General features: G+C 41.5%; 2 protein-coding genes across 5 annotated transcripts in view; one reads left to right on the forward strand and one right to left on the reverse strand.

Moving 5' to 3' along the window:
* Positions 1 to 8,410, forward strand: tsfm (Ts translation elongation factor, mitochondrial). Its single transcript, XM_022223605.2, has 6 exons — positions 1 to 145; positions 3,911 to 4,065; positions 4,233 to 4,493; positions 4,852 to 5,002; positions 5,489 to 5,686; positions 6,340 to 8,410. Exons 1-6 carry the CDS (start codon positions 103 to 105, stop codon positions 6,543 to 6,545), a joined length of 1,014 nt encoding a protein of 337 aa, XP_022079297.2. The 5' UTR covers positions 1 to 102; the 3' UTR covers positions 6,546 to 8,410.
* guk1 (guanylate kinase 1) overlaps positions 8,411 to 13,503 on the reverse strand; it is a 24,516-nt gene continuing 19,423 nt past the window's right edge. For 2 of the 4 annotated variants that reach the window (XM_022223575.2, XM_022223578.2), the window contains exon 7: positions 8,411 to 11,702. In XM_022223575.2, coding sequence (XP_022079267.2) covers positions 11,551 to 11,702 — 152 coding nt within the window. In that variant the 3' untranslated portion in view covers positions 8,411 to 11,550. Of the gene's footprint in view, positions 11,703 to 12,625; positions 12,798 to 13,503 lie in introns of all 4 variants that reach the window. The other 2 variants (XM_022223577.2, XM_022223576.2) reach the window with 2 other exon arrangements.

A 13,503-nucleotide genomic window follows, 5' to 3' on the forward strand; every position in this document is an offset into this window, starting at 1 on the left:
CAGGCCGGCCTAACGTACGTACATGATGTAACTCACGCTCTACACACATGGCTCGCTAAATTCCTCACGCGTACGGATACCCACAATTAAGTCCAGATTTACATGGTATTGATAGCCCATTTGACGGTAAAAATGTTACGTCCAGGTAAGAGGAACTTGGGAATATTGTAAGGTATCGTTACAATATATTTTGATGAGCAGAAATTTTTCCATTTCGTCTGTTTGTGCATGGAGGAAGGAATACACTATGATCATGGAGGTAGACTGTGATTCTACCTCCATGCTATGATGTAGTCCGTTTGTGCGTGTTAATACGCCCCAACTGCAGCATCAGTCCTAGCCCCACTAGTGAGGCACGGACTCTCACTCCCGATCCATCCTTAGCCACACATCCGTATACGCAATTTCGTGTCGGTGTATTGAACATTTCGGCGCACCCACTTATCATCGTGGGCACAATTTCTTTTGCACACGAACATGATTCTTGACCTTTCTGCTTTCTAAAAACCATTTATGGAATGATTTCACTCTCGTTATTCAGGTATTTTCCAGTCTTTTTGCCTTTATCCATTCTATCTAACACTAGTAACAGGCTTGCTCTCTCAGTTGCCATTACGTCACTTGACCCCTCATTGTCTCGACGGCTGTTTTATGTCAAGACATATGTAATAAGCGGACTGAGTGATAAGATACTACATGTACCAATGGGCTCTTCCAAAACTTTGGCAGCAGTTTAGATGTCTTGACATGGAACAGCTGTCGAGACGATGAGGGGTCAAGTGACGTAATGGTCAACGACCTTGTTTTAAAGATGGCGACTGAGAGAGCGAGCCTGTTAGATTGAATGGATAAAGGCAAAAAGACTGGAAAATACCTGAATAACGTGAGTGAAATCATTCAATAAATGGTTTTTAGAAAGCGGTCAAGAATCATGTTCGTGTGCAAAAGAAATTGCGCCCACGATTATAAGTGGGTGCGCCAAAATGTTCAATACGCTGACATGAAATTGCGAATACGGATGTGTGGCTAAGGATAGATCGGGAGTGCCACACTAGTGGGGCTACATCAGTCCCAACCTGTCATAGGCCTACTAATTTACTATGGTTGGGACCGTCCCAACTATCAGAGTGGGGCCGGCCCAACTTGCAGCACAGAGGTCCAGTGTGCATGTGCCCAGCATGTGCTAAAGTCATATTGTTTACAATGTCATGTCATAGATGAAATGCCATATTTTAGATGAACTGTCGAGTGTGAGATGCATTAACTTGGATAAGGTTGAGAAATTTTGTACTCCACATGTGCCTGGCCAAATATTGTTTTGTAGGCCTATGGAGGAAGGAATAGACCTGCCAGGTATGGTACCAAGTAAATAAATACATGTACACTGTACACTACCAGTTTAAAAGAGGCGCTTTGTTGTAGGGTCCTAGTCACTCGGGCTAATCATGAATAGATGAACATTGCTTAGGCCTAATAGCCCAACCTCCTCCTCTTCTGTGGACATGCTGGTGGCACAACTTGCTTCCAGCCCTATGACTTTCTTCATGTTCTATAAGTTTGTAATGCCATGGATTTTTAACTGCAGCCCAGTTAGATCAGATCAGTGCTTATCAGTGTACACTTACATGTACCGTACTTTAATCCAAATTCCATTTTCTCAATCAGATACATGTCCCCAACAGAGCCATCCAAACATGCTAAACTGATCCACGTCCACATATCCCTAAAACCTTTGACCGAGGATTTTGAGATCACGGGACTGACTATTTAAAAAAAGATCAGAGCGTTTTTCTCACCATACGCTCACTCTCCTGATTGCAAAAATCCAAACACAACACATGCTTCGTTGGGTTGATGGCCGACCGTTGTATAATGGCTCGACCATTTTCAGATTCAATTGATTTTGAATGGGCGACAAACACAGTGCATAGAAATGAACTTTGCAAAATCAGTGACATTTGGACACAAAATTATTGCTTTTATTTTTGCATTTTGTTTGCATGCACTAACCATGATGATGAGGAGGCCAAAATGCTTTTAGTACGTGTACATGTAACTTACACGGTTCTGGCTTTGACACGTCATTAACCCTAACCCTCCTCAATCCTCCAACAGGTGAAGGATTGAGGAGGGTTAGGGTTAATTAGCCTATCGTTAACTCGACTTCGTATCATTAATCACCAACTGTGGAAATGTTAATTTTGTCTTTCCATGCTGTAATGTACCATCCTGACATCACTAGCGCTAGCTAGTGAAAATAACAATAAACAATACATGTATATGTTTACACATCACTGTTTCTTTATCACCTGTCAAGCCCACATGTGCCCATAAATAGCGCATAATACTTCCGGTGGAGAAAAAAAGTGTTTTCAAGATATTTGCATACATGTGTATGTGTGACTTCTTCAGAGAAAATTTGTGGTTGAAATCTGTGTTATTGGGTTCGTGTTCACAGCATTTCCATTATTAAAAATATGGTGGAAGCATTTTGCCAGCTATTGGGCTAATGACCCGCTGCTGTGTCTGAATGAATGGCTTGGAGCGGCAAAGCATACACAAGGCTGTCAGATACACGTACATGTATGGCTATGCAGCTGCTAACAAGCAAGTTGCATAGAACAGGTTTTGCCATGACAGAAGAAGCTGATCCGACAGGCAAAAATATCCATCATTCAAACCAAACATCAGAAAAGAGGTGAATTTCATTTTGGCTCTCAGCAAGGGAAACAGCGTAAGTCTCTCGTTTTGTGTACAGCCTTTGTACATGTTCCAGTACAATGTATGATGTGCACATACATGGATGGGTAGCATAGGTGCACATGCATCCTTGCATGTACCCGGTAGTCTAGCAATAAGCATTGCTAATGGACTTGGCCGTGTACATGTATTTCAGCAATGATGTATCCAGGTTTTGGGTCTGGGGGATTTCTGAATATGACCATCTGTTTTCATCCACACAGGATTCTCATTTCCTCCTAGAAAAGTACTTAGTGGTACATTTATCATTTCTAAATTGCTGTGAGTTTAATCACCTTAAAAAAACCAATCCAAACCCCAAATTGAAAATTCCAAATTCCACCACCAAACACCACGACCAAAGACACATGTTCATGTAAGGGTCATTCTTAATCAGAAACGTTATGCCCTGACTGTGTCCACAGCCCAGACTGTAACCATGGTCCTATGGTGTACTTGTACGGAGGGCTGGTGTATTGACACCAAAGACAGTGTATCACCACGTAGCAGTGCAAGATAGAGAACTTCACCACTAATACTCGTACAACGTAATCGCCTGGGCACCATTGGATCAAACAATATGCCCGCGCAGTGCACATTAATGTACATGTACATGCACAGGTGCGGGCGCTACGCCAGGCACATGCACCTGGTGCACCTGTGCCTGCGCATTAACGTTCACTGCGCAGGCATATTACCTGCTTGAAAGGCACCCATGGGAATTACAACTTTTTGGCAGAGGTCTCCATCTTACGCCACGACGTGGCACTATAGGATCTTTGGTTGACACATACATGTACGTATACATGTACACTGTACATGTACATTTTGGCATGCTCAAGTGAAATTGATTGGAAGGAACATATCAAGTGGTCGTAGATGTACATGTATGCATGAACTGGATACATGTACAGTACCTTTAGACATGTTGGAGCATTACATCATGATCGTGCATAGTAGTCTACCAACATTGTACATTACATTGGACCCTCACTCATAGTGTGATTGGGAAAGAATCTTCAATGGTGGGATTCATCACATGTATACATGTAATTATTATTAGTGAATATTTGTGCACCTGAGAAGTTACCTTGCATCATTATATTGGCTTGGGCACCATTGCTATAGTGACAGTTGTAAATATTTTATTGTTTTTTTTTGTAATTGACAGGATTAGTATTACCTGTGCTCTGTAGATACCTGTCAAGCACAGAGGCGGTTCTCTCGAGCTCCAAGAAAAATCTACAGCAGCTCAGGAAAAGGACTGGCTTCAGCTTTGCCAACTGTCGCAAGGCACTGGATAAATTTGGCAATGATTTGAACCAGGTAAAGGCAAGAATGGTCAGTGTGTGCTTTCGCACAGCCTTTAAAAAAGGCCACCAGTAGATAAGTCAATCTGGAAAGAAGGCTGAACTTACGTGTATGTGAATGTGCAATTAGATGTGTGCTTCGAAATGGCTCTAATTTCCATTGGTTTCACTTCTGTCCTTCAGGCAGAGGCCTGGCTTCAGGAGCAGGCCCAGAAAGAAGGCTGGAGCAAGGCCACCAAGCTGAAAGGTCGGACCACGGCCCAGGGACTCATCGGGGTCATGAGGGAGGGAAACCAGGCCACCATGGTTGAGGTGAATTGCGAGACAGACTTTGTGGCCAAGAACAGCGAATTTCAAGGATTTGTGGGCCAGGCAGCAGCAGCGACACTGCGACAGTTTAGCATCAGACAAAGGGAGATTAAAGACTCGACTGGTGTTGCCAAAGTAAGTCTGCATGTGTTGGCCAGAGGAAGGGCTGATGTTGGTCATTGTTGTGGTCCATTTGGTCACCGTGTGCACTGCCCCTCTCTGGGTGCTCAGGTCTCATGATCTTTTCTTCAGTTTTTGGCCCTGAGTGAAAAGATTGCTTGTGCAACATTCCCAAGGCTGTAGACTTTACACACGGTTGGGCTCCAGACCTTACATTCTTTACTCTGGGTACACAGCTAGAGATGCCCCTCCGGCAGCATCGGAAGTGTTCTTAAGCAACGAGTGCACAAACTGAGAAGTTTGTCACACTCTGTACTTGGAAATGAGCTATTTAGGTTACATTGACCGTGCTCCTTTCTCACGTTATTTTCAGATTCTTTACAGCAGTGACGAAATGAAAGAATTCAGTGTCGACGACCAGAAAAATCTCCAGGACCAAGCTGCGCTGACCATTGGCAAAATAGGGGAGAATATGACACTGAACAGGGCCCTGTGCATGATGGCTCCTGCTGACCATTTCATTGGTAAGCTGACCACCTCGATAATGTGCCAACTTGCCTCCATCTAACCCCAGAGGTTCGCTGCCACAGACATTAATGAGTACAAACTCTATCCATGTTACAGGGCACATGTTGCAATGCGGCATTCTGCATTGACCCTGAAATACTAAACTGTCTTCTGTGGACTATGTGTGTTGACAGAAGGCGGTGCTTTTCTATGTGCATGCAGTGACATCCCCTGGGATAGAAAAATCATGTACCTGCACTAGTCATTGTGGGTACTTATTTTCAGTTGAATGTGCACAAATTCACAGGATGCATGTGTGGTCACTGGGAAAGGAAGCAGTGGCATTGTGTTGGCCCTGGCTGTCTGTTACTATTCAGGATGAACTTATTAATTGGGATCCCTAAGCACTGGTGTACTCAAAGTACATGTATTTTTATCTCAAACTGTGCTTACAAGACAATATGATAAACATAATACAAGTGAGTCATTGATTTTTCGTGTAGGAACGTATGTGCACTCTGTTCAGCAGCGGCAGCAGAAGTCCAAGTGCATGGTGGGTAAATACGGCGCCCTCGTTGCTTTCAGAAGGACAGAAGACGCATCGACCGAATTCCGTCCGGATGACATTGGCCGGCGTCTGTGCCAGCACATTGTGGGAATGAGTCCACTGACAGTGGGAGAGCACGCCGAGGTGACTAAAGGTAAGCCCACATGTTCTGCAGCCCAACCCATGCAGAATCCATTCATTTTTGGAAAGGTTTGTAGGACAGGACTGAGGAAAATAAGACCCACGTGCTTTTAACACATTGTAGGATTTTGAAGAATGCGGATGGATTTTTGTGCAAAATGTCCAAGGGAGCCAGATTCACAAAAAACATGAATATGTACTTTGGCCAGTTCAGCCCTTGAGAATATGATGCAATCTGTGACAACTGGTCACTAGGTCATTTTGTTTCCTTTATCTATTCTATATATCAAAGTAATTTTCTCTACCAGGCATTAAGTGCCTGCATTTCTGAGTAGCTTTGATCTCCCCATTTAGTAACCAAGTTACAAATGGACAGTACCACTCTCTTTTAACAATTAAAATTGAGAACTTGTACATGTACACCTACATTTAGGGAGCGTGTTGTGACTAGGCTTAAAGAAACACAAGCCACACTAATCTGATAGGGCCAGCATTTTTCAGGCTTTATCATGGCCCATTATCGGTACCAGGCTCCTACCTGGGTTTTAAGCGTACTCCTTTCAAACTGCTTCTTCACACTTTTATTCCATTGTCGCTTACTTGTTGAATGTTTTGTTGTCATTTTTGTAAAGTATGTTTTTCATTTTGCGATGATCTCATGAGCAGTAGAAACCACCAGAGAGCAAGAACCAAAGCCAGAGGGCTCGAGTGAGGGTGAGGACAGCAAAGTGGAGACAGAGATGCTGAGACAGGAGTACCTCCTAGACCCCACCATCACCGTCGGGGAGCTCATCCGCCAGGAGAGCCTGGAGATCGTAGACTTTGCGCGGTTTGAGTGCGGGGAGTCTTCCGCCGCGGTCGGGGACTCGTGAGATGAAAGGCTGACCTCAAGACTTGGTTCCTAGGATAAAAAACAAAACCTCCAAGCTAGTGGTTCTTTGGTAGGTTATGGGACGTTGACAAGGTATTTTATAAATTGCAGAACAGGTCTCTCAGATGTCTGTGTTGGAAAAAAGAAGGGGACTTAAGCCTGACACTCTTATGTCAGGCACTCATGTACCTATGTACAATATCTGTTTATCAGGTGTCTCGTGTACACGTATTCATTTCTGTTTGATATAGGAAAGGGTTCATCCTCATCCTCCAATTTCTCTTTTTGTGCGAAATGTACGGCAGAAGTACATAGACCACTAGCTTGTATTCTGTGTGGTTGTCCACTTTTCGACTAATGCCATGAAATGCTGGTTTGTCCATTAAAGTTTTGTTGGCCATTTCCCACATTGGTTTACCTATTTCTTCGGCATTTCCACGTATTCAAAACCCAGTGGCACCTTCATAAGTTTTACTCCCCTTTAAGATGAAATTGCAGAAATTGGACACGGGTAAGAGAAAATAATTTCCGTTATTGGTACTATGTATTTGAGGTATCTAATGGATTGTAATATGTGGGAAAAACATAGTACAGGTTCTCCATCCACCATTTCTTTCAAAAACAAATGTCCCATCCACAGTGAAGTGTACAAATAAGGCACGTTGTCATATTGTTACAACTGGAGATCAGTGCCATGTCCTACGTGTATATCCCATGCCATTTATCCTGGGGATCTTGGCAAGTGGTCCTTGGTAGTAAAAATATAGGTCCAGTCTTATGTACGATGTCACTTAACCATTTCCTACCGGGCGACCTGTTTTCGAGTACCTAGGCTTTATACATGAAGCTGGGGAGCCCGAAGCCGGGACAAAAGAGTTGGGCCTTGTAACAAAAGACCTCAGTACAAAAGACTGAGCTGCTGGGCATTACCGACATTTTTTCACTCTCTGTAGTGAAGATAATCCGGCCTTGTTTTGAAACGGTATACCACAGTTTGGGGCATTTAGAGCAAGCGGATTACCACCGGGGACAAAAGCGCTCCACCACCGCAGCGATAAGCCACACAGCACCGCTGCCCGCTAACCTGGCCCCTATTGAAAAAGAGGTCAGCAGTGCACTGTTCCAGGTTCGTGAACAAAAGACAGTTGTATAACACCGCACAATCTGGGCTCTGTTTACAAGGCTGCAGGCCTGGCTGAAAAACTCGGGCATCAATGAAGGTCACCTGTCAGCTTAGAGTAGTGCCTAAAGAGTACTTGGTGTGTGTTTAAACGTCCGTTAAATGAAACAATGAATTTTTGAAGAATTGTGAAAACTGAAAGTCTTGAAATTCACCCCATATGTATGCACTGCATTTTTCTAAGCACCCGGCAGCAAGTGATTGATGATGAGTAATAAACACCAAGTCAATGGATGTAATTATGACCCTTGAAGAGAGCAATTATGTCATTGCCTTAACCAGGCATTAATGGTGTGATTTAGAATTTACAGAAAAAGGACAAAGTTTTCAGAGAGTAAAGGGTTCCATAGTGTTTTGTGCTGGCACACGAGCAGCACAAAGCAAGGAAAGAAGCTGATCCTCAGAAAAAGTTGCACATGAACACAAAACAAATGTACATGTAAGTAGTTAAATTATCCCATGCAATCTGGCAAAAACGGATCATTTAATAGGAAACAAATGTGATTTGAAAAGTTGATAGGCCAGCAAAATGATGGAAAAATTTAAAAGAGGAAATGAGTAAAAAAGTGTAAACATTGACTTGTTTTAATGTGAACATACGTGGCCTGTTCTAGTATCTGTCATTTCCTGTAATATTGCATTCAAAGGGACAAAACGACATTAATAAAATCCAACTGAGCACAAGATTGTATGTGGTGCCATTTGAAATTTATTCCTGGCCAACTGTTTGTAGCACACTTTGTGCCAGAAATAATACGGACAATGTTTTTTTTGTGAAAAATCTTGTGAGGATGATACTTGAATACGGGCGTTTCACAACAGGGCACCTCCAAGAGTTTTAACGTGTTGACCAATCACAGTGCGCGAAATCTGTTGACCCAATGCACGTTTGGAAAGGGACAACAGATTTCTTGCATTGTGACTGGACAACGCACTGCAAACTCTTGGAGGCGCACTATTGTGAACCAATCGTATTTAAATCAAGTAAACAGTAAACAAATATAAAACATGGCTTGAGAGTGGATAGTTGATTTTAGTTCCCCTTGGCATTTTAAGTTCACATGAAATCTAGTTTGTTGTTTTTCCACAACGAGGAAGCTCACATGTATTATCAACTATCCACCCGAAATAAACCACGTGCTACACATATACAATGTATGTATTATTTTCACAGTACCTCAGACATACTCAGTTGTACATTCCAACAAATTATTATTCATCAAAATTTCAGGAGCAAGGGAGAGGTTGCTGCAGAATGATCAGGGAAGCTTTATTAGAACATGTATGTGCATTCATTCCCGTGGTAGTGTAGCTAGGGCAATCCTTGTGCATGCATACAGGCACCACTCCCACTGAACCACGAGTCAAGGTATTTGACTCGCCCGCACCTGGTTAACAGTAAAAATAGTGAATGGACCAGTGACATTCCAGCACTGGATCATGAATATGTATGAGGTGCATAAATTACAATGCACTGACTGTGTATGTTGTTTTAACAACTATTCCATACATTAGTTTGTAATTGGCTGCTCAGAATAATTAATATTTAACCATGAAACAATCATGCATACACTTGTAAGGTTAAGTCTATGGAATATTAATTATTTTAAATAGCATTTCATACTAGAGTTATGATTACAGTTGCACATGACCATGATCACAGTGTAAACTCTTTGACATCTGAACACCAAGATAATATTCAAGCTCTATTTCAAAAGTATTCCAAAACTTATTTTTTTTTAAACCTTTGTCAGCAGTATGTACAATACAACTGTTCCAAATGACTGTTAAACATTCAAATGTATTTTTCATATACATGCATTATCAAATGCAATATTAAAGTATTTGGTATGTAAACATTTTTCTTCCAATTAAGTTGCAACTAAGTATTTATGACCGGTACAGGTGTCTCACACACACACACTCACGCAGACAAAAAAAAATGAAAAAAGTACATGCAACTATAAATCATAAAAACTTAATTTTGCAGCTATATGTACATAGGGCCAGTATTCCATGGACCTGCTGAATTGCTGGCAAAAAGGTTTGTGTGATTAATGGTTTCCATGTACATGTATGCTAAGAAAGAACACAATGTCACCTGCCAATCCGCCTCGAAAAGAAGCACCCCCCCTCATCGGCTAAAAAAGAGCTGTGTTGGTCGGGAGTGTTCAATTTGTTGGTAGTAATACGACCTTGACGTGTGCATTTCCTAGTTGTTCATGAACCAGTAAAGTTCAGTTCTGACCCCGGGAGCCTCCATTGTGAAGAAAATAGTGCCCTCTCTTGGTCGAGCTCGAGGCCCCTAACATCCCATAATACATGTAGGACTGATGCATGCTGCATGTGCACGTCATCATATCTGACATCATCTATGATGAACCTTCCTTTTTTTTTAATTCACAAAATTAAAACTATTTGACAAAAACGAAAATGTTTAACACTAGGAACATTACACGAGCAAACTATTTGCAAAAAATAATTACACATATCTTGTGCGCACAACATGCTGGGTAAATCACTTTTGCATGAAATTATTATCACTTGCGCACAAAATAATTGCATGAGTTCAATTTTTAAAAGAGATTTTGTGTGCATGAGATAAATATTTTGTGTGTACGAGATACATGTATGTCCCTTTAGGGACTCTGAACAATACTACCTTTATACTGAGCATACATGTAATTACTGTCTTACATACAAGTACGAGTCAGTGAATAGAATTAAACTTTTCTAAATGGACATTCAAATATACTTTCAAGGTACAGTGATCTTGAATTTCAAAGCTTTAGACTGGATTCTGGATGTATACCTATATTCTGGATTCCTTGAAATCAAATCCTGTTTTTCATTTGGAATACAGAATCTCAGAACAGGAGTTTCACAATGGAACCTTAACAATAGTAGAATTAAAACACTGTACATGTACAAGGAAATTCTGGATTCCTTGAAATCTTATCCTGTTTTCATTTGGAATACAAAATCTCAGAACGGGAGTTTCACAATGGAACCTTAACAATGGTAGGATAAAAAAAATTTTCACTGCACATCGTACAAGGAAAAAACAATGCGACTGATACATGTGTACGTGTAGGCACCTACTCCCTTGATGGCTGAAAAAAAATGGCCACAAAGTTCAGAAGTTAGGAGTTCCCAAATTTGTTTCAGGTTTCAGAGCCTATTAGAATTCAAATCAATTTTGGGGTCCTTTTAAAACAACACATTGTGAATATAAAGCTAGAGGAATACCCTAGGCAGTGCATTTACTGTCCCCCCCCCGATGATTTCAAAGAATATATTAACAGTGGTAAACTGATGCATAACTAAAGAAAATGTCAAGCAAATCCCTTTTGCATACAAGACAAACCATATGCTAATCATTCTTCAAGATGTATTTTTGTGTGGGGGAGATGTTAATTTATATAACGGGTTTTGCCCTTACCCAACCTATATATTAATAAACACTGTATGCTCAGTGCTTGTCCGAGAGCTTGCAAAAAAAGTCACAAGCTTACTTGGGTGGGACTCGAACCCACGAGTGGTGGTTGAGTGGTTAAGACGTCTGCACTAGTAAGCAGGACGTCGTGGGTTCGAGTCCCACCCGAGTAAGCTTGTGACTTTTTTCGCAAGCTCTCGGACAAGCACTGAGCATACAGTGTTTATTAATATATACGTTGGGTTAGGGCAAAACCCTAATCATTCTTGTTAGTGTAAAAAAGCAAAAAAAAAAACCCCAAACCTGCTTCAGCTTTGCACACATGCATTCTTCAGAAATGTAATGAAATCAGGAACATTTTTAAAAGAAATCTGTATTTTATTCCAAGCCCTATGGGGGGTCGATAAGTGTCTTCATCTTGTACTTGAGATCCTTGAGTGCTGAGAGAGGATTGCTGAGTATTCCTCTGAGTTTTTCGTAGGCGACTTCCACGTCATCGTTCACGATGATGTGAGAGTTGGGAGATTCAGTCTGTTGCTGAACTGGGGTGGAAATATTAAATGGATTAGTCAGGGGAAAAAAAGCGAGTCTGCGAAAACAGGAATCAATGCAGCCATGGCAACAGTTGCTAGGCAACTGTCCAGGGACCTGGGGTGAATTAACCTGCTCTTGCAAGTGCTGTAATTGAGCAACAGATATAAACAATGTTATGTGCTGTGCTACATGTACAAGGGGTTTCATATAAGAGATTGCTGTTGTGAATTTGTACATATGTACGTACATTTCCGTTCACTGCCAAAATGACAAAAGGGCTATTTTTAGATACTTACCATATAAAACAACTGACATAAACTTCATGTTTATCCAAATATTTAGAATATGCCAGTAGAAGTGAGATTGACTCAACGTTTTTGAAGATCTAGATCATAAAAGTCTATTTCCTCTTCAACAAAATTCTGGCCATTGAGTATACAATGAAAACCACTTTCACTTTCCTGCATCATGCTGAGCAAACAAGACAGAGACTTTGTTTGATGAACTCAATGTGGCATGCCTGTGACTGTGTACGTAGATATAAATACAGAAACACTGCAAACGATGCAGACGGCGATGCATGTTAGTGTGCACATAAGGATGCAAAAGTAGGAATGAGCGGGAAATTGTCAGTACAAAATGTGTGGTGTAAAATCAGAGGATAGGTCAAAAGACTGTTTGCACATGTATGTCTGATATTTTTTAACACTACATTAAAAGTGCCACTGACATATATAATACCAAAAAACCCTGCTCCGTAGAAGTACATACCGTATTGCCCTGTGCAAATTATAAATACCATATGGCGTAGTCTCACAAATTAAAGTTGACTTTTCTCATTGATGCAGTGCAAACTGAGCACAATGTGTGTTGCCGATGGCAACCTTCTTATCAGTCTATAGTGTGAATCACTCCTTGTCAGGAGACATACCTACACTGTATCTACAATGAAGCTAGCAGTAACCAGTGCTATGTTTTCTGCAGATCGCGAGCCTCCCCCAGTCGTTGGATTTCATCCAGGAGGACTGCTTTCAGCCCTAGGTAGGCCGAGTCCACACAATCGTTCACTATGGTGTGGCCGGTACTCCCCTCCTGCTGGCTGACTGATGTGTACGCATGTAGCCGAGGAAGGGGAGAGGTTGGGAAGGAACCATGAACGGATGACATGTTAGTGGTCAGAGGGAAAAGTGGAGGGTTTTCATGTTAGTTTTCCTTATTAACACATGTACATGTATGTGTTAAATTACATGTAAGAGGGCAAAAAATGACGGAAAAACACAACATCCACGTGTAGTTGTTATAAGTAAGTATTTATAAGTAACTCGTGCCAACTTGAAAACTATTAAAGCAAGTGTGTGGCATTACATGTAAAATACCTACTGCAACTGTGTTTGGTTCAAACTGTGATTTGTAAATAAGCATGTGCCATGCGATGGTCCACGGTCTAGGAGGGGGTTCAGTGCACCCATCCCTGAACCAATCGCCACTGGCATTGTTTGTAACCCTTAGCATGCCTGAAACATTAAAAAACTGTTAAGAACTAAAAAGAAATACTATGTACCCGGTACCAGAGGAGATTGGTTTGGTGGGAAGGGTGGGGGAAGGTGCAATGAACATGATGAAACTCCTCTATCTAACAAAGTACTTGAGTCTACTGTGTCACCATACCATACCAGTATTGCAGTTGAGATTTGACACAAAGCCAATCTCATGATCAGTCAGACAGTATGTAACAGGGTGAACAGAAGAATGCTTTTGTGGCGGTGCATTTGATGAGGTTGTGATTAGAGTTCAAACTGAGTCTAGTGT

This window comes from Acanthaster planci, linkage group LG03, assembly GCF_054643075.1.
Source record: "Acanthaster planci isolate LZ-2023a linkage group LG03, COTS_SCS, whole genome shotgun sequence".
Classification (NCBI taxonomy): Eukaryota; Metazoa; Echinodermata; class Asteroidea; order Valvatida; family Acanthasteridae; genus Acanthaster; species Acanthaster planci.

What these genes read in the sequence shown, in the direction of transcription:
- tsfm (XM_022223605.2), top strand. Translation starts at nt 103, where the DNA reads ATGGTATTGATAGCCCATTTGACGGTAAAAATGTTACGTCCAG. An exon ending in GGTAAAAATGTTACGTCCAG is followed by an intron (nt 146 to 3,910) that starts GTAAGAGGAACT and finishes TGTAATTGACAG; the next exon opens with GATTAGTATTACCTGTGCTC. An exon ending in TCCTGCTGACCATTTCATTG is followed by an intron (nt 5,003 to 5,488) that starts GTAAGCTGACCA and finishes TTTTTCGTGTAG; the next exon opens with GAACGTATGTGCACTCTGTT.